Source organism: Ylistrum balloti, unplaced genomic scaffold (genome assembly GCF_031769215.1).
Source record: "Ylistrum balloti isolate Yb309-2 unplaced genomic scaffold, AGI_CSIRO_Ybal_v1 Utg371024, whole genome shotgun sequence".
Classification (NCBI taxonomy): domain Eukaryota; kingdom Metazoa; phylum Mollusca; class Bivalvia; order Pectinida; family Pectinidae; genus Ylistrum; species Ylistrum balloti.
Genome location: NW_026782569.1, coordinates 161,709 through 187,398, shown reverse-complemented (window position 1 = coordinate 187,398; position 25,690 = coordinate 161,709). Strand labels below are relative to the sequence as shown.

The 25,690-nt window shown below is 34.1% G+C and overlaps 1 protein-coding gene across 1 annotated transcript; it reads left to right on the top strand.

Annotated features, from left to right (window-relative positions):
* The first annotated feature begins 745 nt into the window (after positions 1–745).
* Positions 746–12,273, top strand: LOC132560169 (calcium/calmodulin-dependent protein kinase type IV-like). Its single transcript, XM_060224821.1, has 12 exons — positions 746–840; positions 3,956–4,034; positions 4,248–4,319; positions 6,144–6,226; positions 7,508–7,580; positions 7,973–8,011; positions 8,642–8,693; positions 9,260–9,334; positions 9,706–9,781; positions 10,418–10,532; positions 10,885–11,043; positions 12,199–12,273. Exons 1-12 carry the CDS (start codon positions 746–748, stop codon positions 12,271–12,273), a joined length of 993 nt encoding a protein of 330 aa, XP_060080804.1.
* Positions 12,274–25,690: the final 13,417 nt, after the last annotated feature.

The window sequence follows — 25,690 nt, the reverse complement described above, 5'->3', positions numbered from 1 at the left end:
TCAGCTAAGCTACGAGAGACACTAATTGTAAAAAACATAGAAGATCTTAGAGCAAAAAGAAAGCGGATGTTATGATTTTGACCATTAAAGTTTCCCTTAATCAAAGGTATTAAATTAGATATACTATTAGATATTGACTATACTGAAATTAGTAATGCTCTGAATGTCAGTTTCGTTAAATGACCAATGAACTAAATACCTATTTGTATTTTCAATAAAGTCGGTGTATTTCATGCAGATAAAACTATCATCTTGTTTTTTTTTTTTTTTACACGAAAGAACATAATATAAACATACTTATTTATTTTAATGATTTGAATACATCGAGGAAGATTATCTCAGCGTGGTACAATAGGAATTTTATTCTGACGTGTATGGAACGTGAGTTGGGAATTCTAGCCAAGTCCCTGTGGTCTAAATCGATTTTTTTTCCACCACATTGCAGCTTCTCGCCAGTATCAGCAGACTTACAGCCAACAACCGATTTACGATACACTTGGTCGATTGCCTTCAGCAAGTTCTTTTAAATTCAATCACCAGATGACATACACTGTAAAGCCTACTTCACAGCACCAGCCGATAAATATTTATTTTGAACAATAAACCACGTGATTAAATATTCGGTTTCACCTGGGATTTTACCTGGTGTGTATACTGTTTTGAATCCCGTAGCGACTCGACTTTTACCTGTAGTACATTCGGTTACAACACCTGAACTACAGGTATATACAACCCACCTGTGAAAATGTCGAACAGTTCTGGCGGAGGATATTGGATAAACGAAAGCATCAAAGATGAACTTTTTGAGGATCGGTACACAATTGGTCCTGAGCTGGGGAGGTAAGCTGTGAGACTGTATTTGACAGTGTTTACCCGGATGTTAAAAACCGTTTCCCCTGGTGTATATACAATGTACAGTATATACCTCCAGCCCTTACATATTCGAAACGGTGCACGATAGGCATAAAAGCGTTTGAGATTTTCTCTACACAGCAAGTCAGTAACCCACATGTTGATGATAATTCCTTTATTCATTGAAAAAAAATCTGTTCGGTCACCGAATCATTTCTATGGCAACAAAATAATATACATAGGGTTCCCAAATATGACGTATCTTAGTTAATTTGCTATCAAATCTCAATCCAGTTCACGGTAGATTTGATTTTCAGTTCTATTAATTGTTGTTTGTATTATTGATTCAATCTTGATCTTAAATTGTTTATTACGACAAGCAATAGCACAGGGAAGATAGGCTCAACCGTAAACAAGTTAGAGAAAGGTAAATAATCTTACACTGCTTACATCTGTCACGTGTACAAGTGTGTACACACGTGTGTGTAGTGTTGGTGGTGGCGGGGAGGGGGTGGGGGACTTTTATTGAAGGTTATCAAAATACCTATATATCCCTGTAAAATATTCTGCACTAAATACATTTCGTATTATCATTTGTACCGAGAGTATGTACAATGATGTAAGTGTATGATAGGTGGGAGAGGAGGGGGTGATGAGGAGGGAGATGGTGTCAGATTACAAATCAATGTATCAAAATTAAAATGTAAACGCAAATGAGCATGCATGTACGTGTACAGCTATACAAGGAGAATGTATGTAGCGAATATCTATATACATATTGGACATACATTATATCTACCCTATACTTATACATATTGGATATATAACATCACAAACCAGCTAACACATACATTATATCTACCCTATAATTACATGGTTGACCACTAAATATACAATCATTGCTTAACTTCGAAAATGAAAAAAAAGATAAATGAATAAATAAATGAATAAATGATAAATAAATAGATAAATAAATAAGGATACGGCATAGACCGATTCTACCCCTAACTGTTCACTACGTCGTACTTTATATATGGATAAATGATAAATAGATAGATAAATAAATAAGGATACGGCATAGACCGATTCTACCCCTAACTGTTCACTACGTTGTACTTTATATATGGATAAATGATAAATAAATAGATAAATAAATAAGGATACGGCATAGACCGATTCTACCCCTAACTGTTCACTACGTCGTACTTTATATATGGATATGGTAAGTTTGAACTTACTTCATTTAGACAGATTTCACGGTTGCATGTTGATCAATACAAGATTACAAAGGCTTAAATTGAATTTTAAACTTGTAACCATCTACCTATGTGTAATAATAGAGTCCTCGTGAGGAGTTGTTTATCTAATTTGTAAACGCAGATAAATACAGTTTTCTTGTAACTTAAATAGGAGTTTATAAATATTCTCTTGTCAAACTTGAAGGCTTGTATTTATGGACAGGTAGGATAAAAGGTTTAAATATCCCATGTTAGAATTTTAGAGTGACAATGACGTCACAATGTTCCCAATCAAATTAAGTACGTAGTAAGGTGAAACTCCCGATGGAATTAAACCTAGCGTCTAATACTTTCTACTTACATACCTACATTGGTATCTGGGGTCACACTAAGCCCACTTAATGCCATACATAGACACCATAGTGTACCAATGAGCAAAACATTGTTAGTTTCAGAGGAGTTTGATAAATTTTCTCTTTTTTACAATTTTGTTTAATAATTAAAACAAAATGCACGTAGACGAGTTTCGAGCAAAATAATACAAAACAAATACTAGTACGCCAAAAAATCATTTTCGCTCGAATGATTGAGTAAAAAACATTTACCTAACAAGACACGGTGAATTAAAGGTAGCTATGAAGTTCAGAGAAAAAAACTCGTTTAATATAATTATGATTTTTGAGTGCAGAATATTTACGAATCTAGTGCGCTCGTTTACATTAAACGGAAATAAAGTCCACATTCGTTGATTTCAGTTATCAGTAATCTGTGTATGATCGGCAACCTTCGATTCGAAAAAAATATCCATACATACCATACACATGTAGGGTTACCACGTCAAGCACTCGTAAATTATTTATTGTGTCATGATATTTTCAGACAAAATCGATTTTTTGTCACCATGTGCACGTGAAATGATTTAATCTTGATGCGATTTATCTGCGACGGAATATTAAGTTAGGAATATGGCAGAATTGATTTTGTGTGGACCCAACTGGAGGTCTATAGTAGTGAACTTAATAGTTTTCCTGGAAACATAAGTTAGTTCAGGGTTTTATACTTAGTCCAAAGGCAGATTAGACCATGGAGCTATATATAAGCGCCCCCCCTCCCCCCTCCCATCCCCCCCCCCCCCCCACACACACACCCGGGGTTTAAATACACCCATGCCACTAATTTTGGTAGAAAACGCACCCTTTCCTTCAACATTCTAGAGATAGGTTGCCACAAAATCCTTCTTTTCCTTCAGTATTCTGAGGATAGTTTGCCACAAAATCCTCCTTTTCCTTCAGTATTCCAAGGATAGGTTGCCACAAAACCCTCCTTTTCCTTCAGTATTCTTAGGATAAGTTGCCACAAATTCCTCCTTTCCCTTCAATATTCTAAGGATAAGTTGCCACAAATTCCTCCTTTCCCTTCAGTATTCTTAGGATATGTTGCCACAAAATCCTCCGTTGACCATAACAGAACCGCTTTCATTTTTGGTAATTTCAAGTCATATACGTAATACTTTCTGAAATTTTGTATAGTGTTACAAGAAATAAAATATATATGTAAATTCACCCGACTATTTAAAAAGGATATAAATGCATACATTTATTTTTTAACCTAGCAGTTTTGTTCGGATTGGGAAAACGAAGCCTGTATATACAAATTGGTGTTCCGAAAGTAAAATAAAGCCCACGCTTTTACGAGGTTGCACTCAATTATTCATTTTTCCATATGTTTACGGTTCTTCTGTTTAGGGAGACTTACTAGCTTAATTAAACAACCACGTTAAACACGACCCCATTCATTATCTCTAAAAATATTTAACGATCCTCTATTATTGTATGGTAATCTTTTCTTTTTCTTTTCATCTGCAGAGGCACAAATTCAGTTGTCAACAAGTGTACTAGTCGGCTGACCGATGAAGCTTGGGCGGTCAAGACCATCAACAAAAGGGTACGTACATTTGTGTTTATCGTTACTATGGCCTGAGTTGACACAGAGATGTTGGTCATCTCCTAAAGAATGTCGCAAATTCAGGAGTGAAGGCCATCAACACAGGATTTATGAGAAACAGGATTAGGACTTTGACAGTATCAGAGGTCAAGGTTTTGAAAGAAAATTTAGGATAATGTGTGTAAGTTAACACTTATTTGATGTTTGTTGTAGACACATAGATGTAGCCGAGGCGAAGTAGAGAAGGAAGTCGGCCTGCTGCTGATGCTAAGTCATCCGAATTTAGTGAGTAAAAGAACATTTCACTGTTTTGTCTTTAGGATATTGCAAAGATAATCACTTCTATTAAGTATACAAAATACCTTTCTAATGATATATTGCATATTACTTACATGGTGTGTAGTTGTGATATAATTTTAACTTTAGAAATTCCCACAAAATTTAGACACCAGAATTATTTCAATTTTCATTTTTATTTTATTTTCATTTTGGGGAAGAACAGCCTTGAATTTGTTTGTATTTTACATAACATTGATGTGGGTAGATCGCCACAATCTTGCCACACGGCCATCTCAATTTATAGGAGGAAGAAACTTAAAACTTTAAAGATCCAATCATAAAATGAGAGGAAATAATATTCGACGTATTTATGAACGCCCCATTACACACATACAATGTGGAGGATTTCACACTGGGTGATGTCATGGTATAAACACATAGAGGTGCTAATATTCATTTATATAGAAATATCTCAATATTGTAGGTGTTGATGTAATTATGCATGTCGCCTTTTCCAGACTTTTAACAAAGTACCAGACTTTGATGGAAAAAAGAAAATTGATAATGAAAATGAATATTGAATATAGGTATCAAAGCTGTCTTTTTGAAATATTACTCGCAAAGCTCCGATTTCTTTGAAAATTTTTCTTTGAGTTGAAACCGGATTTAACAAATGGTATTTAAAGCTCGTTTTATACTTTTGATATTAATATTCGGTAGCGTTTGTAACTTGTAAGGTCAAAATTAAATATGTTAATCTCAATATGAAAATCTACTTATATCCTGTAATAAGTGTAAAAAATCGTTTACTTACTCAGGACCATGGCGGCTAACATACACTTATCCAATATGGATTAACGATAAGTCATTTTCTTACTCATACCGTCGACCCAATTTTATTACAACGTTCCCTTAATAGTTTTACAGACAAGTTAGCATGAAAGAAAATTTTAGAAAACAATTTTACCATTTCAACCTTGACCCGAACAGGAATTTAACATGCATTGAAATAGAGATATATGTATAAAAATTATTCGGTGTAACAGAATAATATACATTGTAGTTTGATAACTAGATTATCTACATTTTCGCATATGCGGAATAGATATTTCTCGATTATGAACTTAAACCTTCTAATTTTAGCAATTAGTGCTTGAGAAACATAACGCCTCATGTCACGTTTTCAATGGTTTGTAAATTATACACTGTAGTTGGTGATTAACATCTTACAATATACAGTACCAAGTTCACATTACAGGATTTTTTAACTATCAAACATTAGTTCCTGTCAGGTTTTCCCACAGATTCTCTCGATATTCTTATTGTTTATTCAGGATAATTTTTTATTTCCCTAAAGTTTACCATGGCAATTTATTTTAAAGTGGCTGCTTAGAAATGTTTATTGATAAGAATTGGCAAATTTCTTATCTACCCGTGTCTGGTACTGAAACATTTACATGTATTGCTAATAATCTAAGTTAACTTCGACTACGCTGTAGTTACATTGTGCTAGTGATAACACAGTTTCGTAGATAAGGTGTTCTACAAGGAGATTCTGTTTGACATCTAGTGTTTTATGGAAGTATGAACAGATTTTTATCTATCTAGAAAAAAATATATATATAAAGCGATATTTTCAAATATTTTGAACTAAGAAAAGATAGGAATAGATATATAAAATTATCCCGTTGACCAAATATCATTGTCTTAAAATGTTTTCCATATTTAAAGATTGATCATTAGAAAGCATCGTATGTTGTTTTTGAGGAAACTAGTTATGTTACGAATGCCGAGCCAACGATAGATCAAGTGTTCCTCTTCCTTCTTTAGATACGTCTGAAAGAAATTTACGAGACACCAACACAACTGCAGCTGGTGTTGGAACTTGCTAAAGGGGGAGAACTCTTCGACAGGTAAGGACTGATTATCTTAACAAAATCAACTAAATAGGGAGATTAATCGTGTCGCTCTGATTTTAGCTAATTCCACAAAAAGTCAAAAAGTTGAAAAGAACTAATCTGACAAAAGTCGTCGAATAAATATCTAAATAAGAATAATAAATAAATACAATTGCGAAACCTCGAAACTCGTATAAGTTTAACATTAAGAGATTTTGAAGCTATTTTTACTGCGTACTGCATTGGACTCAGTTATCTATAGATCTGTATTCACAGAGTTTACTTGGCAATTCCCATCTATGAAATCAATACTTTTCTTTTGAACAAGTCTTCTATAGATAACTGAAAGAAAGTTTATATCTGTATCATTACAAATATTTACAATAGAAACATACCCAGGGTTCCTATCACAGCAGAAGTACAGCTGATTGATACTCGAGGATTGTATATTCATGATACACTATTGTTACATTGCATTACATATTTATATGACAAAATAACACTTCTATTGTTCTGAGATATATTGATCGCAACTTTCCTTACAGAATATAGATGGAACGATCTGATGATCACACACAAAGGCATTGTAAACTGTGGGTGAACGATAACATTTATATCTTTCAAATAAGTGAAAAATACATGCATCCCAACCTATGGATGAAACGGTCTGAGGATGTGCTCACAATTGCAATCTTTCAGTAATATTTTAAAAGAATAAAGAAAACAGTTATTGTGCTCATTCAGATTAACTTTTTCTTAATATTTTAACAAATTAACACCGTTCCAGCAATACTGCTAATGCTGAATATCTTGTGTCTTGGGCAAACCAAACAAAAATGAGAGCATGCAATCATGTTACATGTAAAACAGTGAAGTTAATGGAACACGAATACTCTGAACACGGTGTCACATATATTTCTATGCAGAAATTGTCCATATGTTTGATGCATTATTAGAGCTTGCAGGTGGTAGCTACGACTGGTAGATTTTATACCCAGATGTTTGCCATAACCTGCATTCTAGGTTTTGATTCATTAGAATAATGGTACGGTTTAAAATGTAAACTTATACATGTTCTTTCAGTTCTTTGAAGTAGTTCAATATTGACAAATATTTTGACATTGATTTCGACCTATTTCGTTTGTCCCTCCGATATTTGATTTATTTTCACTGCCGAGTCCAAGAAAGGTGAAAAAACATGATACAGTATTCTTCATTATTTGACTCTACGTACAATTTTCTAAGAAAACCTGTCATCCTGTCTTAACTAATTTTGGTATTTGGTTTTTTCTAAAGCATTGAGACTCGTGGTACATACACTGAGAAAGAAGCGGCACATGTCATGAGAGACATTCTGGAAGCTGTGCGGGTAATTACGTCATTTATAAATTCGATCTCACTTCGCGTGACATATTTGTTTTCGATCATTGAGTTTTTCTCATAGTTGCCTTATAGGTCCTTAAAATCACTGACGAGTCCTAAAAGGACGCACCAGCTGTATGATGCAGTTTTATTAATTATTTGGATCCAATTTTTTTAACAATATTTAATCTGTTAACTTGACTCAAAGATTCAAGAGATGACTATCCCAACAAACAGTATGTTAACTAAATAGAATTTATTTGTCGATTCAGTCAATCTTAAATGATGTAAGAGCTTTGTTGATGAATGTCTTCATTTTGAATTGGCAGTGGACATTTAAATGACAAGAATGCTAGGATATGGATTACACTGTGTAATTTGGGATTGTTTATGTTTCAGTACATGCACGAGAAAGGCATTATACACAGAAATATTAAGGTAATATACAAATCCCTGCCTCTCTATATTCTATTAGGAGATGACAATTTGCGGTTGCTGAATTTATTTTCTTGTTGACCAGTAAAGTAAAAAGTTATATCCGATGATAAGGTCTGTACCCGTTCACTTCAAATTTCACAGTCCAGTCCCCCTACCGCTCTTAGAAAAAAGAAAAAAAACATGGTCTTCCAAATTCTTTGGAACTCATTTTTGCGTTTGGAGTGTTAACTACATTTATATATTACTTTATATATTTTCCATTCCGCTGGCGCCGACATGTTCAAACTCTACCACACCATGGTTGGAACCAACATTGATCAGTGGGTGTATGCGCCTTCTCAGAATAACCCATTATGATAATCCATAAAAAAACATTTTGCATTTTGAACAAAACAAAACAATGCATCTAACTTACTGTTGTCATCTTCTGAATTGCACTATCAAGTGTTATACTGCACAGCAAACGATATGTTGTGGATTTAGGAATTTTTGCTTTGTTTGTGTGACTTTGTAACTGTTTTACCATCAACATCCACAAAGAGGTAAACTTTTCGTCGATTAATTATGACATTTGTTTTAGTTTGAATGGTTGATAACGGAAACAACACAGTGTTTTATTTTTAATTACAGCCCGAAAATCTTTTACTAGAGGATTTAAAAGATATTCCAAGAATAAAACTTGGTGAGTTTATTACCATTGTTTAATTAACATATACAATCACCTTTTAAGGGGTTGCTTGAGATTCAGGTTGAATAAGACTAGTCCACCTTATTTATGGTTCTCGGTCTGCACTCGGTTTAGTTGTCGCTGACTCGTTTCCTATTTAAAGATCCTGATATTTCTCTGATTTAGATAGGTTTAAATAGTGTGATATACACAAGACGCGGCCCTTTATTTATTCTCATCGTACTTAATATAATTTCTTTGTGGGAAATCTTGACTTTGTCCAGAATTATTCTGACATTTCTTCATTAACTCTGATTTACATGACCGTTCTGTATACTTGTTGAATCGGACAAATCATAATAGTGGCCTAAATGTTTTTTAAGCCATTCTTTAACTAATGTATCATTTCTATATTTCATACAGTATTCCAAGACAAAACAGATTCGCGTGATACAGTAATTCTATGTAATGTTGTATTCTAAAAACTGGATATGGTTGTTTTAATTAATGATTATGTGCGTCAGTTCCATTATTTAAACGTTTCCTGACTAAGAATTCTATTATGATTTCTCTGCTTTTAGCTGATTTTGGCTTGACGATGATTCAAGAAAAAGATGTACAAATGAACATGGTGTGTTCCTCTCCAGATTACAGTGGTAAGTGAATACATACTGATTACTACAAGATCAAGCCAAACATTCTTCAACTGACAAGTAGATAGGTCAGATTAACTCATTCGTGACCATTCATGGCAAAATTGACGACACAAGCTAAGTAATTTGATTGGCTTAAAGGAGTTTAAGAAAAAAAAATAATACACTCCTTAGAAATGTACAAAGGTGCGACACCTAACTTCAATGCCAGTACAACATACCGTTATGCGACATTGAGGTTCTTTTGATGTACATCAAAAGGTCAAACTGATCTTCTCGTCTTATTTAAATCAAACATGGATCCTTCAGTTTTGCCAGGGATTCAAAGGGATCGTAGCTCCTAACTGTGCTTTGTTTTTCATTTGTATTTACAGCTCCAGAAATGCTACGAGGGATATCGTGTTCTAAAGCTGTAGACATGTGGAGCTGTGGGGTCATAGCTTTTGTATTGTAAGTATGCGAAATATGTTCAAATGTGTTTCCCATTTCCTTTACATATAGGATCAGGATTCGAACAAGAATTGAAAATACAGTAAAGAATATATATGTAATACCCAGATGAATGTGTTCCATAGAAATATGTCAAATTTGAAGCAATGATTACCCTATTCGATTTTCTGTTTCGCATGAGAAACATGTTGAGGTTTGTAATTCTCGTCAGAAGATGTTGCTTCCTTCCCTTCTCTAAAGGGCCGCGATGGCCGAGTGCTTAAGGCGTCTGACTATTTTAATCACAAACCCTCAACCTCTGGGCCTTCATGACAGTTGTCAGGTAGTGACCGCAATTTGGAGGCTTTCCTCCACTACCTAAACCTGGCACGTCTTTAAGTGACACTGGCTATTGGTAGGACGTAAAGCAATTATAAACTAAACAATTAACCCTTTGATTGCATTACCAAACCTAAACAGTTATATGTCATAAAAATGTCATTTGGACTGTCTAGCTTTACAATAGTTGGGAATACGGAGAAATATTGTGAATCATACCTCTATTAAGTTGCAGAAACATATCAAAAACTCTTTTTTATAACTCGTTTGATATAATGGGTGTGAACAAAATAGTAATGACTACACATGTGTTACTAGACTTACTGGCTACGAACCTTTCCTAGAGGTGAATGGAGACACGTATAAGCGTGTAATAAAGGTAGAATACTCCTTTGATGACAACATCTGCTCAGAAATCAGTGAAAACGCAAAGGTAAGCTGTCCATTTGCAAATTCGTATCACGTCTACATTTGCGTGCCTCACATTAAATTGTTTGATGAAAAACCGACTTTTTTATACATTAAAAAATTGCCAGTGATTGGAGTTCTTGGAACTTAAACATACTTTGTTATTATCACTTGTATTTTTGTGTTAATATAAAAGGAAATGAAATACTATGATAATATCGTAAACTGTATAAATACAACGATTAAATAAGTGAACTGACGACTCTGTGATATCGGGATCCGGTCGTTGTTGTTATTGATATATATATACATCAAATATATATAACGGTTTAAGTTTTTAATGTATTACATCGACTTTGATGTTTTATTCGTGGCAGGACTTCATACGCAAGATGCTTCAGAAGGACCCGAAGAAACGATTGACAGCGACTACCGCCTTACGCCATCCCTGGGTACGAGGAGTAGCTGCAAAAAACACATGTCTTCTGCAGACACAGGAAAGCATAAAAGACTTTAATGCTAGACGGAAATTTAAGGTATGTTCTCATCTGTACAGGGTGTTGTTTAATCTGGAATCCAGATCTTTATTATTTGACGTAATTCAAGAAAAAAATTCATGTTAAGGTATTAGGTGCTTTCTTTATCTAACGTATTATCAAACACACGCAATATAGTGTCTTACCATGGGTACGGTAAATGCTTTACAAAATAACTGTTACAATGTAATCAAACATTCAACATAATTGTCTTGAACAGACTCGTATATCTGTAATGTAAGGTGTCATAAATTTGAAGGCAAACTGAGGAAGCCAAGACTAGACATTAAAAAAGATATTTGGTTTCCATCCTAATCTGACTAAAAGAGCCTTCGATTACTGTAGTGGAAACTATGGAAACGATGATAAATTTCTAATAGATATCATACTGCTGGGGAGTTTAAACTTCCACGCTGATCTAGAGTTGAACTTGGACACGGAACATAAATTTTACTGACCTGTTTTAGAAGCCCGAAGATATAAGTATGAATATCAGAAATGTTCAAACTCTGTGTAAAATTGAATTACTTGTCTGAAAGACATTTATGTATGTTATATATAAAGCATGATCAATAGTGTTTCACCAATCGCTCTTGTATACTTTCCATTTACACATACTGTTAAATTTTCACATTCGACACGTTAACAAGAACCAAATTGAGCACACGTATGGAGTTTAAAAAATGCTATATTGAGATATAAAAGTAGTGCAAAACAGATGTACTTTCAGTCAAACGATTTACCTAACCATTTTAGTTTTTGGTAAAGACGAAATCTAATATCGCATTTAGATGTTACTGCTTTAGGTGTCTTATGAAACTGTACTAAAAGTCGTGTATATTTCACCTTATATTTACATGTCATATATTTTGTCTTTTTTAATTATAAAACTGTTCCGAATCTAAACACCATTAAACATCTTCATATACCTTGATAGAGTGTCTGTATGCTTAAGCTGCAATTGGATCCACATTGTATACTTTTCATAATACATCCAAAGATTTTTAAGCTTTGTTAATGACTGCACTGTTGTCTGCAGCTATCTCGACTGAGGAAAATTTAACACGGAACATTTGAGTACGAGATGAAAAAATATTTTCTGGTCACCTGATCAATAAAATCCAATCAGATAATCAAAATTGATTATTGCATCAGGTTAATAAAGGTGAAACAGATGATAGCTCTGTGGATTCCGCCCCAGTGGTAACAGACCAAATGTCTGGACAATGACATGCTTAAACAGGGTGACATCGTGAGTACATTGGGTGGTCGCGTGTCACTGTACGGTATGGCTTGCACAACGTAAACAAGCTTTGATTGCACTATAAGCTGTAACATCTTGCTTTGTTTGGCTTTGTTTTAATAGCCATCATGTATGGTTTGCACCTAGGTTTTTCAGGTGTCTTCTACTCACGATCGTTGAGTGTTTGGTGCACGCAGCTGCATTGTTAGTCAAAGATATTACTTTCTGAATTGATTAAGATATTATTAGGAAGTCTCATGTGGGATAAACTACATCAATATTTAAATGTGGGATTTATATGGATTTATATTTAGAGTGTTAATGTTGTGAGATATTGTGATCGTTATTTTGTTGAGAACAACAATTTAAAAATACTAGGTCCGTTAGGTCCCAATATTTTGTGAGATATTTTGACTTTTCTTTGTAAAGTTGTCATGATCGTTAAGTGGATAGCATGCTTTAATGATAAGAAATCCGTTTATTGGAAAGGTTACATGCCATATCACATCTCACTTGAAAAAAACTGTCATGTCTTGTCTTGGATGGTACGCTTTCGATATTTTAAATATTTGTGGAGTGTTTGTAGTTCAAAGTCTACATAGTGTAGCGTGTCATTTTTTAAGTCAAAGTTTCCAATATGCTCTACTTTTAAGTTAAATGTGTATGCATTATGACTGATAGAACTGTCTACGATGCATAGCGTAACGTGTGGTTTTTTTTTTTTTTTTTTTGTATGGTTTGTAAGGTATATATAGTTTGGATAATAAAGTTGCCATACCACTCGATGTAACTTAACTTGAATATTGTTGTTATACATACCTTTCTTTAAACAGATTTTCATTTCTAGAAGTAGTTCTAATCCATATCAATTTTCCTTTTATACAATATGTGTATCAACTTTACTTGGATAACTATAGTTTGACGCCCATGTATGTTTACCTCCTATTAATAACCTAATTACATGAGAGGGGATACATTTCGGGAAACAAAATTAAGCAATCACTTAAAACATCTGACACCAAAAAATCGTAATACATACAAAGCTCGTCCTTTATAGTCATTGTAAATTTGAACACGTTTAATATTTCTGACGAAACCGTAATTCAAATAATTAAATATCCATTTTTTATCGTTTTGTAGTCCCTGACGCATTGTGCAATGCTTGGAGCCTGGATCACTCGGGACATGCCGGATAGATATACCACGTAGTATGGCGTCATTGTACAAATGCATCGATGAACATGTCTCATGATCACACTATAGTTACCATTATTTAAATAAAAAATAGAACGTCTTATTTACATTACCAAATTGTATACAGTGTAACTTTTTGTCAGAATAGTGACCTATTTTTGAAATGATATTCAAATTTTATTCTATATTAGTCTTAATAACTTCAAGGGAAATTCTAAGTAGGTTGTACTAATTATCATATGAACGTGTTTTGCACGGGATTTAAAGCGCTTCCTAACTTCGGTTGAAATATTGATCACGTGATTGTCAAACATAAGACTGACAAAATTTATCACTTATTCCGTCCTTTTTACCTACCAAGTATGAGGTTACATGAATAAACATGTTTTCCACTTGCATAACGTTCTTAGTATGGCAAACGCTGTCATTTGTCACTCCAAGATATTTATAGAATAGACTAAGAATAAAATAGGTCGCGTCAATTGTTGTTAACGTTTTAATATCTTGGTCTCCAAAAATAATATTACTGTAAACTTAGTTTTCTTCGCGTGCGATTTACTTTCGCGAATTTTGAGATCGAAATAAATTCACAGAAGTGAAGTAATAACGTTCATGTTAAGTGTACGCACAGAAATGTCTGGTTCTTGATATTTCATCATCAGGAACTTTCTGTAATTCCAAAATCGCTTAAGATTGCGGCTACGAGAGAAACAGGATTACTAGTAGTAACCAATTGGTATATGTTTTATGTGAATTATAAATGACAGTTTTTGCCTTTAGCATAATCTATCTGTGATATTTAGTGTGATATTTCTGGAGCATATATATTGAGTTTGCTCATGTACCTGATCTCGAAGTTTTCTGAATACTGTGGATAAAAGGGTAAGAAATAGATAAAAAGACAGCAAATATTCCGGAGCGCATTTCTTACTGGGATATAACATTAATTTAATCGCATTTCATGTTGACCTAAATGTTCCGCCCCTTTTACATGTTAAAGAACATGATTTTATAATCAAAATTTCACGATATCTCTAAAACTAAATGAGTAATGTGGTGGTCCTGCTGTTGTTAGGATCATCATGTTTGTGTTGTCCTTTACTGCATTTTCGCTGGTGATAACCTTGCCTTGGAATTTGTATGACATTTATCACGTGTGCACACTGTGATATACGGATTTCTAAAACCTTCAGGTCTTGATATGTTTCATATGTTGTCAGGTCTTGATTCTGGACTTATGTGATACGTATTGCATGTTGTCACTGATCTGTATGCACGTTTTAGTGGTACAACATGTTGCTGATCGGTGTGACCCGTATAATATATTTAATAGTCTTCAAAAATACTTATCTCATCCCTAAAACAAGTCATTGCAAGTTGATACGTACATCCAAGTTTCACAGTTGAATACGAAACCAATTCTTGGTAGGAATTTTTTGTAAAAGATTATAGATCTGAGAACCTGGAATCTCTGGCACGAAAACGGTCCTGTCTGCATGATAACAGTCGTTTATCTATCATCAACGATCCATGTACACAAGATGATTTTTTTGTGAGAGGAAAATTCGTTCGTGTTGGGAAAGCAATTCATATGACGAGGCTTTCATTTAATAACGATAAGTAAGATAAATTTGTATAAAATGGAAAACAGTGTGAGATTATATCCTAACTGAAGAATTACCAAACGAAATCAACAACTGTCCGTGATGTCATTTCGTTTATACAATTATCAGGATGATGTCATGACATCGAGTATTAAATTCTACAACATTATAATGTAATATATATATATTTATTAAGAAAAAGTGAATGGTATTTCTGAAAGTTGTTTTATCTATATTTTTGATAATGTTGCAAAGGAAAAACCTGAATTAGATATATTTACTTATTTCAATTATCTTGGAAAAGAAATCTCATTTTAGATATATATTCGGACAATCTTAAGATCTGTTAACAGTGCAGCATTGTTTGGTTGTTGATCTGATAATGTTTCCAAAGCTGAAATAAAGTATTTCAAATGAAAACATTTAGCTTTTTCTGTTAACGATGGTGGACAGTATTCTTGACAACATGAACATATTGACTATGGGGAAAATCAAGTGTACAGATCTAACGATAATGTGGCCACATCTACCGTAGATGTAACTTGACACTTAGTACTGTATAATACAAGAAATTCAAATGCCATTGGAAAGTACATAATATGTTTTAGCTTACCGTAACAATGTTTGTGGAAAAAACTTTAACAGATATTCATCCCTTTCTTCCGAGTTTTAAAGTCTATTCTGAATAACTAATTTCTAACCCGTAGTTCCAATATTCCAAATTCACGCACTTAAAGCTTATAATAAGAAAAACTATCAACTTATTGAAATGATGCAGAATTGTTATTATTATTATAAATCTTTGTAATGAAATAGATATGAAAGCAAGTCTATTATATGTTTCAATTAACAAGTGCAGAATCATCTCCCTTTACACTTTTAAATACACTGTTAGCTATCAGGCAATTTGATGCTGTAGGCGTTTTCTATAAGATTTGTTCACACATGAATAGTCAAATACACTTTATGGTAAAGAAGGATAATATCGACGGAAAACAGTGCTCATGAATCCATTGCTTTTCAATCAGATTTGGTAACTCTTTATCATAGTGTTCATTTTCGAATACATTTCGCTGAATAACTATCTCGTATGTTGCTATTTCAGTTAGCAACATATATGAATATTCTAAAATAATAACACAAAAAGCATCTGATACGAGATGTTGAAAAGATTTGAGATTTACTTAATTATTTCAAAGTTCTTTGAAATATTGGGACATACAATTTGTACATGTACATATGTTTGTAACATGTCCTGCAAAACGGACAAGTGGAATGTACGAAGAAAAATAGTTTGTGTTTTTCATGAAGCTATGAACATAAAAAGCGAACCTGAGAGTCTATCAGTTTTTATGCTTAACAAGTCGTTACTGTCTACGGGTATTAATTGCACACCAAATAAAATTTAACAGTAATTCAAAAATATATACTAATTGAGATTACCTCTCAAAAACAACTCCTTTGTCATTAAACGGAACAATAAGAAAAAAGATAGTAAAATTGCTATTCAACGTAAATTTAGAATCTAAAAGATTTGTATAAATTGATGTACAGGTGAGTAGTACTTTCAATACAAACCTTGAATTCGATGGTGATAGCATTAAATATAGGAGTTGTCTTTCTTGGTACTGTGAATGTTACGTTTTTAGGGTAATGATAATGCTTCCGTTCACAAGTAAAAGATGAATTCGAAAGAGACGAGGGCTATATCTTTCGGAAACAGATTTTCAAGAGAACTGGAGTTTTCATCATTTATTCTCCGATTTGTCTGCAGCATGCACCTGAGAATGACGAATTTGTTTACCACAATTATCGGTTGAACGGCGACCCTGGTGTGGGTTACTTATTTCCCTCTGGAAACAGTTCCATTTACATATAGATGAAGGTGGCATGTAACACTATATGCATAGACATCACTGATGGTGGCAATATCTTTTGTTCATGAACTGGACAACCAGTCTGCCACTACGCCCACAATGGCTAGGAAATGTGTACGATATCAGAACATCTTGATATTGGCTAAATTTGTATCTGGTCATCATCGAGCCTTAACCAAAATTTGTTATTGCTAGAATAACAATGTTTCGAGATGTTATGAAATCACCGAGAGACAATTCAGATATGCTATATTAAGTGAAACAACTGACCATTGTTGACTCTGTGGTATTGACACGTTAATGTTCGTACGATACTGATGATAACACTATACGCGTATATAAATTGTATGCATCACAGTGACGCGGCAAAACAGTTCCCGGTGTACAATACCCTCTCCCATATTTAATATCTTGACTCGAATTTCACAATTTTCGTAAGAGATGTCGACAGCTCATAAATAACTCTGAACAGAGGCTTTCATGAAATGCAAATTGACGAAGAACTACCGAGGCGTTTTATGGTCTCGAACGTGATGGTTTCGCTGTTATTGATCTCTTCCTGAGCTGATGTTGGTGAAGAAGGAAATGCTTACTTTCCTTTTAATTGTTACGTTGTATACGTGTATTGTTTTCCTTTTGTGCAGACACCTGGACATGTAAAAGCATACGATCACATGCTCCGTGAAGTGTACACATCAGCTGCTTTATCGACAACACCCGCCATGCAAATTGTTGTCAATCCAACTAAGTAATATCACGTTCCCAAATGAGAACAATGTATCCAATTACAGAACCAACCGGCAAACTAACAAGCATCAAACACGTCCAGCTTCGTGTCGCACAACGAATAATCATATTTTGCTACGAGATCTCCATGGCGACGGTAAAACCTCCCAATGATTTACATCAACCTGCATCTTTTGAAACCCTGTGTTACAAAATTGTCCTTAAGTTGACTTCTTGCAAGAAAATCATGATAATAGGAACAGGCCCTTGAATTTCGGGAATACAGGAATTTTGATATCCAGAAATGGAAAATTCACAATAGGTAAATTTTTGTTTTGTTCAGATTTTGCCCTGGTTTCAACGCCAAGAATCTGTTGACATATCCGTATTTTTTTTGGTTGTTTTTTTTCCTCATTGCATTGATTGTCAACAACAATAACAATTACATTACTTTAAATCCACTGAACGCATTGGTCATGGAATAATCCAAAACTCAACACGTATTATTTTCTGGTCTCCTAGGTAGCATAAAATCTTTATAATTCCATGGACACAATCATATTCTTTACAACATTCTAATGAGACAAAACTTCCGTTTCTTCATTTGCTATTGAGATCTTAGTTGCAAACTAAGTTCATTTTAAGACTAACTGATTATTTTTAGATATATGGTATAGATTTTTAAATATTTTACATCGATTGCGAAGTTGTATATTCATCATTCTGGTTAGACAGAATCAATCTAGAATGAGTTTTTCGTAATCTGAAATACTACCATGGTTGCGTAGGTGATCCCATATCATTTCATTTATGTTCGTGGAATCGAGCAATGACCATCTGAAAGAAAGGCATGTGCGTTGTCGCTGCAGCAACACCTGGGTATTATGTGGATACGTTTAGAGAAGGATGTCAGAAGGCTGTTAAGTTAGCTCAACTGACTCCACTTGTTTGACTTATTCAGAAAGAGGTACCGCCGTATGACTAGTACCTATTAAGTAAATATATCTATTAATAGACTGTCACATGCCGGGATGGGAATGTGAATCTACAGTCTATAGCATCAGTAATGGACGTTTCTGATTCATCCTTTTCTCTCACCCCAGAAAATGCATAAAATTGCTGAAATATTATGTGATGCAGTTAAAAAGTACACATGACTGTTGTTCTTAAATTCCCATTGGATTTCATAGAGTTTATCTCCCTCTCCGGGGGTATTCCTGGAAAATCTATCAGCCATTTGCTTTGTCCGACCGTTATTAAATAACCACGACGTTAGGCTGGTCCCCTGTCTGGGTGACGATAGTGGATTTCCTAGAAATCTTATTACCAGAATGGTTAATGTTTGACTTCTTCGGCCGACTTGCTTTATTTCTTTCCTGTATAATCGACTTTCTATTAGAAGTACTTCGTCACCGTGTGTTAACCACGGGGAGGCTAAATGTGTTTTGTATTGCTGACGTCAGAACTGGACAATCTACAGGTTCCTACACACACAAATCGCCTCTTTCTGTATCGCGAGCTTGTAGACAGAACCAAATAGAAACCTACATGTGAGATGAATCATATTTATACTTGATTAACACTTGCGTGAAGTTTGTGAATTTTAACAAAGTTGAAACAAAAAAAAAAAAATGAAACTCCACGTACATGATTATAACTGACAAACTAAACTGCATCATACATCTTCTTCATCCTACTAGGTCTTTCCAATAATGTTGATGGCCCTAGATTAAACCAAGTAGGCGACTTAAGAAAACCAAAATTGACCCAGGAAAAAAATCTAGATGGGAAGATGAACTAGCCTCACATTTCACTTATTCTATATTCGAAGTTTTTAATAAGGACCCATTGTTTAAACATGACGTAAATCAATCAACATATGCTTTTTCCTATCGGTAATGTTGATTCGGTTTAATTGAGAATTACTGGCAACATGAGCTATACACATAGTCAATTGCAAGTAGTTGCATGTACTATACAGTCGAGCCTCGTTATCTCGAACTTCTATAACACGAAGACACCGTTAAATACGAAATATTTCGTCTGTTACAGCCACATTTTTCACCAAACATTCGTCCGCGCTTTAATTTTCATAGAACTTTATGAGAATGAGACAGCGTTTCTTTGGACATAGAATTGCGAACAAATTAACTAATAAATATAAACTTAAATACATTAACTCTGATAATGTGTTTCAGTGTGTTTCAGAACTAATCAAACAATGGTTAGAAGCCAAAACCAATGGAGATTCGATAACAATTTTGCACTAATGCGATTGAAACAAATTTATTTTATTCGGCCGCGAAAAAAGTTAAAAACAACAGCACAGTGTATCTTTTTTTGTAACAACAATACAAATCTGTAATTATAGCTCAGAGCAATGAGACACCAAACCGTAAACTTATTTTAACAAATTATTGATATTTTAAACATGTTATTCATTTTTAAAAGTTAGATTGATTTACTAAAATGTATTCTAAATTTTCAAAATTCCAACAGTCCCTCAAACACATTTTCAAAAGAAAAGAATTCTGAGAAAAAAATCAGGGTTGATGTTCTGATTACTGTGTACTAGTGAATGACGAAGATAAAGGTAGACGGAATTACATATTTGTTAATTTCTTATAGTGCTTTATTTTCTATTTAGTTTGTAGATAAGACACACTGATATTATACCTAGGTAAGGTTTTGTAAAAAAAGATATATCAATCAAGTCCTAACCATTTTTGAATGTTCTATCTGCATCATCATTGAATAGGTACGGTTTTCAAAGGCAACATCAGACCGATATTTGAATCTCATTGAAAGTAAACAAGGTCGGAACCGAAAGGTCACAAACATTACATAACATCCGTTGTTAACCTGCAAACTATGTGCATCATACTAATCTTACATAGTTTTTTTCTGTTCATGTTCAGGGAAGGAAAACAGTTTCCGTTCATTTAAATGTCATACTGATATTGAGTTGTTGAATGACACGACATTCACGTAGACATCCGAGGTTGGATTCCTACCTACCCGGCCACGCGTATTTGCTTCGGATATTCCAGCTTCTTCACACAGAAAAACCTTCCCGCGCTTCCACACGAGTCAACAAGTGTAAAAAATTTCAATATTATACACCTTGTTGATCGATAGGTTTCATCAATGTCGTCTGCACCAGCGATATTGCGAGAGTCATAGTCGGTTTACCGTCGTCTTTGTACATTTCTTTTAAATTTACTCTTCTATCTCAGCAATTTCACAATCTGGACATTATATGGCTAGACACTGTGTCGTTCTTTTTATACCATAATAATTGTAGTGTTTCAGTGTGATGAAATTTTAATGATACCGTCTGTAGACATAATTGTACAGGGAATTTCAACTTCTTACAACGAACCCAACACACCAATCTCAGTTCTCTTCGGGCATCAAATCCTGCTGTGTTTTGATGGGTTTTTTTTCTTAAATTCGAATAAAATACAGCAGATTTTTCTTACTTCTTTATTTGCCATTAATTGCCATTCGAAATATGACCTTGGGTTAATGTTTATGTTCTATTCATTTCTTTGACTAGGCAATATGAGTTCCGAAATATGTCACTGTCTTGACGATAGAAGGTACGACTGTTTCGTCGGATTGCCACTTGTTGTATACTTTGAATCCCTCGTAAACGCGATTCGTGTGAATACTAAAGTAGGCTCCATTCATCTATCCTTTTATGGATATTTTTCTAACAACAATGTAGAAGCTGTTCAACTAATCTCGACAAATTTTTGTATACATATCAGGTTTGTACCCTCGGCGTACATTTTGATATATTTGTGCTACTGTAGAATACTATCAAAATTGACAAAGCTTGATATATATAGCAGGTATCTGCCGTATAGGCAAACTTTTACAATATATATTTTCTCTGTTCCCATGTAAACAAATAGTCCGAATTCAATAAAGGAAAACACGTATAATCTACATGAAAATATTTACGTTTGCTAAAAGGCCTATATATATGTTTGTTTGGATGTACATACCAAGAGCTTAGACACACCTGATGGCTTCTTGTTTGTTGTTGTTATCGTCGATGAAGCGGAAGACGCTTACTCATCCGCATCACCTCGTCTTATTCTCCTTGTATATTATCGGGAGTGTCCTAGATTTGTTGGATTTTTTCTTTTGAGTATGATTTTGTTGAAATGTTGTTATTGTCTTGGGTTTTTGTCAAATGTCAGTAATTTTTAGACGTAAATTCCTTTATGTTTAACCTATTGGTAACACAACGCTATGTACCGATTAATTAACTCTTCGTAATGATGGGGGTCTTAATCTTGGAACCCAGGAGGCAACTGCGGAAAATGGAAATTGGTCGCAGAAGATGTCAAGCCTCACACAATGAGTTTTACTTACCCAAATGATAGTTTTCTGTTTTCTGTTGTAGAAAGTCACAGATGCATGCATAATTTGACTACATGTCCACTTTTGATGGATGATTAAACGAAAACAGAGACAATTTAATGATTTATATAGTGTTTACTGATTGACACAATCTGTTTGGCAACACGTGATAAATACCCTGCAGCTAAGAATTGCAAATGAAATTGTCGTCCGCTTCGTTCATATATACACTATGTCATATAATATGAAAACAAGATTTCGTATCAAATGTTTCTTCTGTTCAACATGATGAGTCTGTAAGAGAGATTCATATACTGTACATGTATAATTCACTTTGTGTTGGTATCATCAAACAGGAAATGAGAAAACATAGATTAAAGCAAAATTCAATGTCATCTTCTTTTATACAAGACTAACAATTTAAGATCCTCTATCTAAACTTATTGGTGGAAATCGATACTGATAGTAGAATGATGTACCTAAACGATAAAATAATATACAAATATGGTACTTTTTCAGAATGAGAAGACATGGTAACGGAAACGGGAAAAAGTATTTTCATCAGAAAGAACACTAACAACCTTTATTGCTTCGATTAAAAACCCAAAATAAGCGACTCCCGAAAATATATGTTCTCTAGGGAAACGTTCTGCTAAAAGTATGGAGATATAATCACAGTCTGATTTAAATACAGATCAATATTATACACTACGTTATGAAGATCTGACAGTGGCCAGTAAGGGGCTATGTTTAGATAACCTCAATGCTTACAAATACAACGGGATTTGTTCAGCCAATCGAAATGCGTCGCTCATATGCGTGTTCGGCAGCATGTGCTTACTGGAGAAAATAAAGAAGCGATGTATTTTAAGATTTAAAGTGTCACTTAATTTCTATCAGTAATATACGTAGTTACAATAAAAGATAAAGATAACCCACGCGTGACGCATGCAAATTTCCAATATATATACTTGTTTGTTGGGATGCGGCTTGCAAAGGGTGTTGCCATATTGGTTTGATTGCGAATCGAAACACATTGATATCATTTATCTAATGATGGTCAGCTATGATAAAAGCTGAAGAAAAACGTGATCAGACACGATTTTGCATTTTGATTGGTTGGTTGAAGTTTTCTGATGGTAGTCCTTTACCGGCCACTGTAAGATCTTTATACCATTGTATTATAATGACTTTTATCTAATCCGGTTGACAAAATTATTGACTATGAGCAATTGAATCAACGGCAATGACAGACGGTTATCTGTCTAAATCTGAGAGAAATTCTTCGGTTGTTGATATATGATGGAACTAAAAGTGCATACCTTTTCGCAATAAAGTCGACTATAAAATAAGTTTGTGTTTACTATTTGGAAAAAAAAAAACTATTACTCTAGGGGCATCAAGTCATAAGCATAAATTCATTAACAATCAACACTATCATATTACCCGAGTATCAAGTCCTATGAGTCAATTTGTCATACTTTCCGAGGTCCAACTCGGTTTTGTGATAATCTTCAAAGCCGATGTCCGTCACTTTGTTTCCTTGGTGACAAGTCAATTTAACATTCGCACATTTTCACGCGATTATTAACTCTGTCATGCACCCAGAGCTATGCCGACTTTGTCATATTCAGTGTTTTGTACCATATCCCCCATGTTCAAATTAAAATTCAAATTGACCCAATGGCCAAGTCTACTGTGCATTATGTCCTGAGGGTGTAGCAGCTTGAGAATCATTTCCCGAAGACTTGATCAGCTTGATAATATATCCCAAGGGTCAAATCGGTAGGTCATAAACCCAACGGACCATTTCAACTCTAACACTATCCCACAGGACTGAATCAGCTTCACAGTAATTTGACATATCTCCCGAAACATTTATATTTCTCAATAATCACATTTATACGTGTCAAAATGCTACTATGATATAAAAAACGGAGATTTATACGATTCTGATATACAATCATGAGCTACCAAATCGAATACTATTTATAAACCTGAAGTTGTATTTTGTACCCTCGGACTCCCAGACAGGCTTCTAATCAAACGTAACACTTCTTCATTGGTTAATCATATTTTAAAAAAAATTTTCTGTGTGTACTTCTGCCTGTTTCAATGCAGAACTTAGATTTTTTAATTGATCTGCTCCAAGGGAGGATAATAAAATTCAGTGCAAAGACGGATTTCTGGGACACATCAGAGGTTCTGGAAATTGAAACCAACTGTAGGATGCAAATCTAATCGCAATTCTCTAATTACAATGTTTCGCTTTTGTTTGATTTACAATACTTTCATCTTGAGGTAATTTCCGGGTTTTTAATTAAAGGAAACAGTGTCGTTTCCTATCGAAATTCTCGATGTACAGAAAAAAAACCAAACGACAATAATATATTTTTTTTCTGTTTCGTTTTGATTAGAACCGATTCATTAACACTGTGTTTCACTCCTAAATAAACGTGATACGTCATTCAACAAAAATAACGCTCTAAAATAGAATGCAAACGGACGTTTTGCTATGACAAATATAAGTTTTTCATATGCTAATTTACAAAGTTGATTTCAAAGCATTTTGTATACCTCGATTTGACGTTGTCCTTAAAACAGACGCAATTGATATTGATTACAATGCATTGTATATTCGATGTAATGAATACATGATAAGCAAGAACGGAAATTGCTTCAAGGTAAATAGTTCAAAGCAAACCCCACAACAATGGCTTTAGCTATTGATTCTTTAAGTCTTTTTAACCAATACCTTTGGGGTCTTTGACGGAACTTACAAATTGTCGTTAAGATTAAAATGCCAATGATAAGAACGGAGAGAATTATCAGGGTTTTGTTATCATTATTGCTGGTGGGATTTCAACTTCCGGTATCCATATTTGTGATCCAGCTTCTAAATTGTTCAACAAAGATAAATAAGTACAAAGTTTACCCGCACATGATATTCCGAGTACTTTCTAACACCACTCAAAATTTTGCCCAGATTTTATAGAAATCATCACTTCTGTATACTGTAATCTAACTGCCTGAATGAATGAAATTAAAATAAATTGCCATTGGTATTGATACTGGAATCACAAAGTTATCTTGGAAACGCGAAATCTGCAGTCATAATCTAACTAAAATACCGATTCTTTACAATCAAGCAGTGTGCTGCTCTTTTCTCAAATATAAGAAGTGGACGTCCTCTTTGTCAAAACTTTAGAGAAGACATCAAAGGACTTAAGCGAATCACCTAAGTATTATATTACAATAATCATATTTTGATTATATGCACCAAGTTTGAAACGTGTCTAATATTCAAGAAAAACAAATCATAAAAGAATTTTAGTAAGCCAAGGGAAATGTGAAATGTTTGGGTAATGAAATTCTTTGTTACAGCTCCCCAAACCCCTTATATCTGTTTGATACTTCTTTTTCAGAAGGTGTTTGAATTTCCTTCAATTTGTCATCTATTCACCACACCTCTTTGGGTCTCTGGTGGACATCCAGGGTCAATACATGTAGAAGCAAACAATCAAACTGCTGTCGGATAAGTACAAATTACGCTCCCTAATGTAAGTATTATTTAGTATTCTGTTCTGGTTTGGTCCGGGCTATGAACCCTTGGATGTCAACTGAGATCA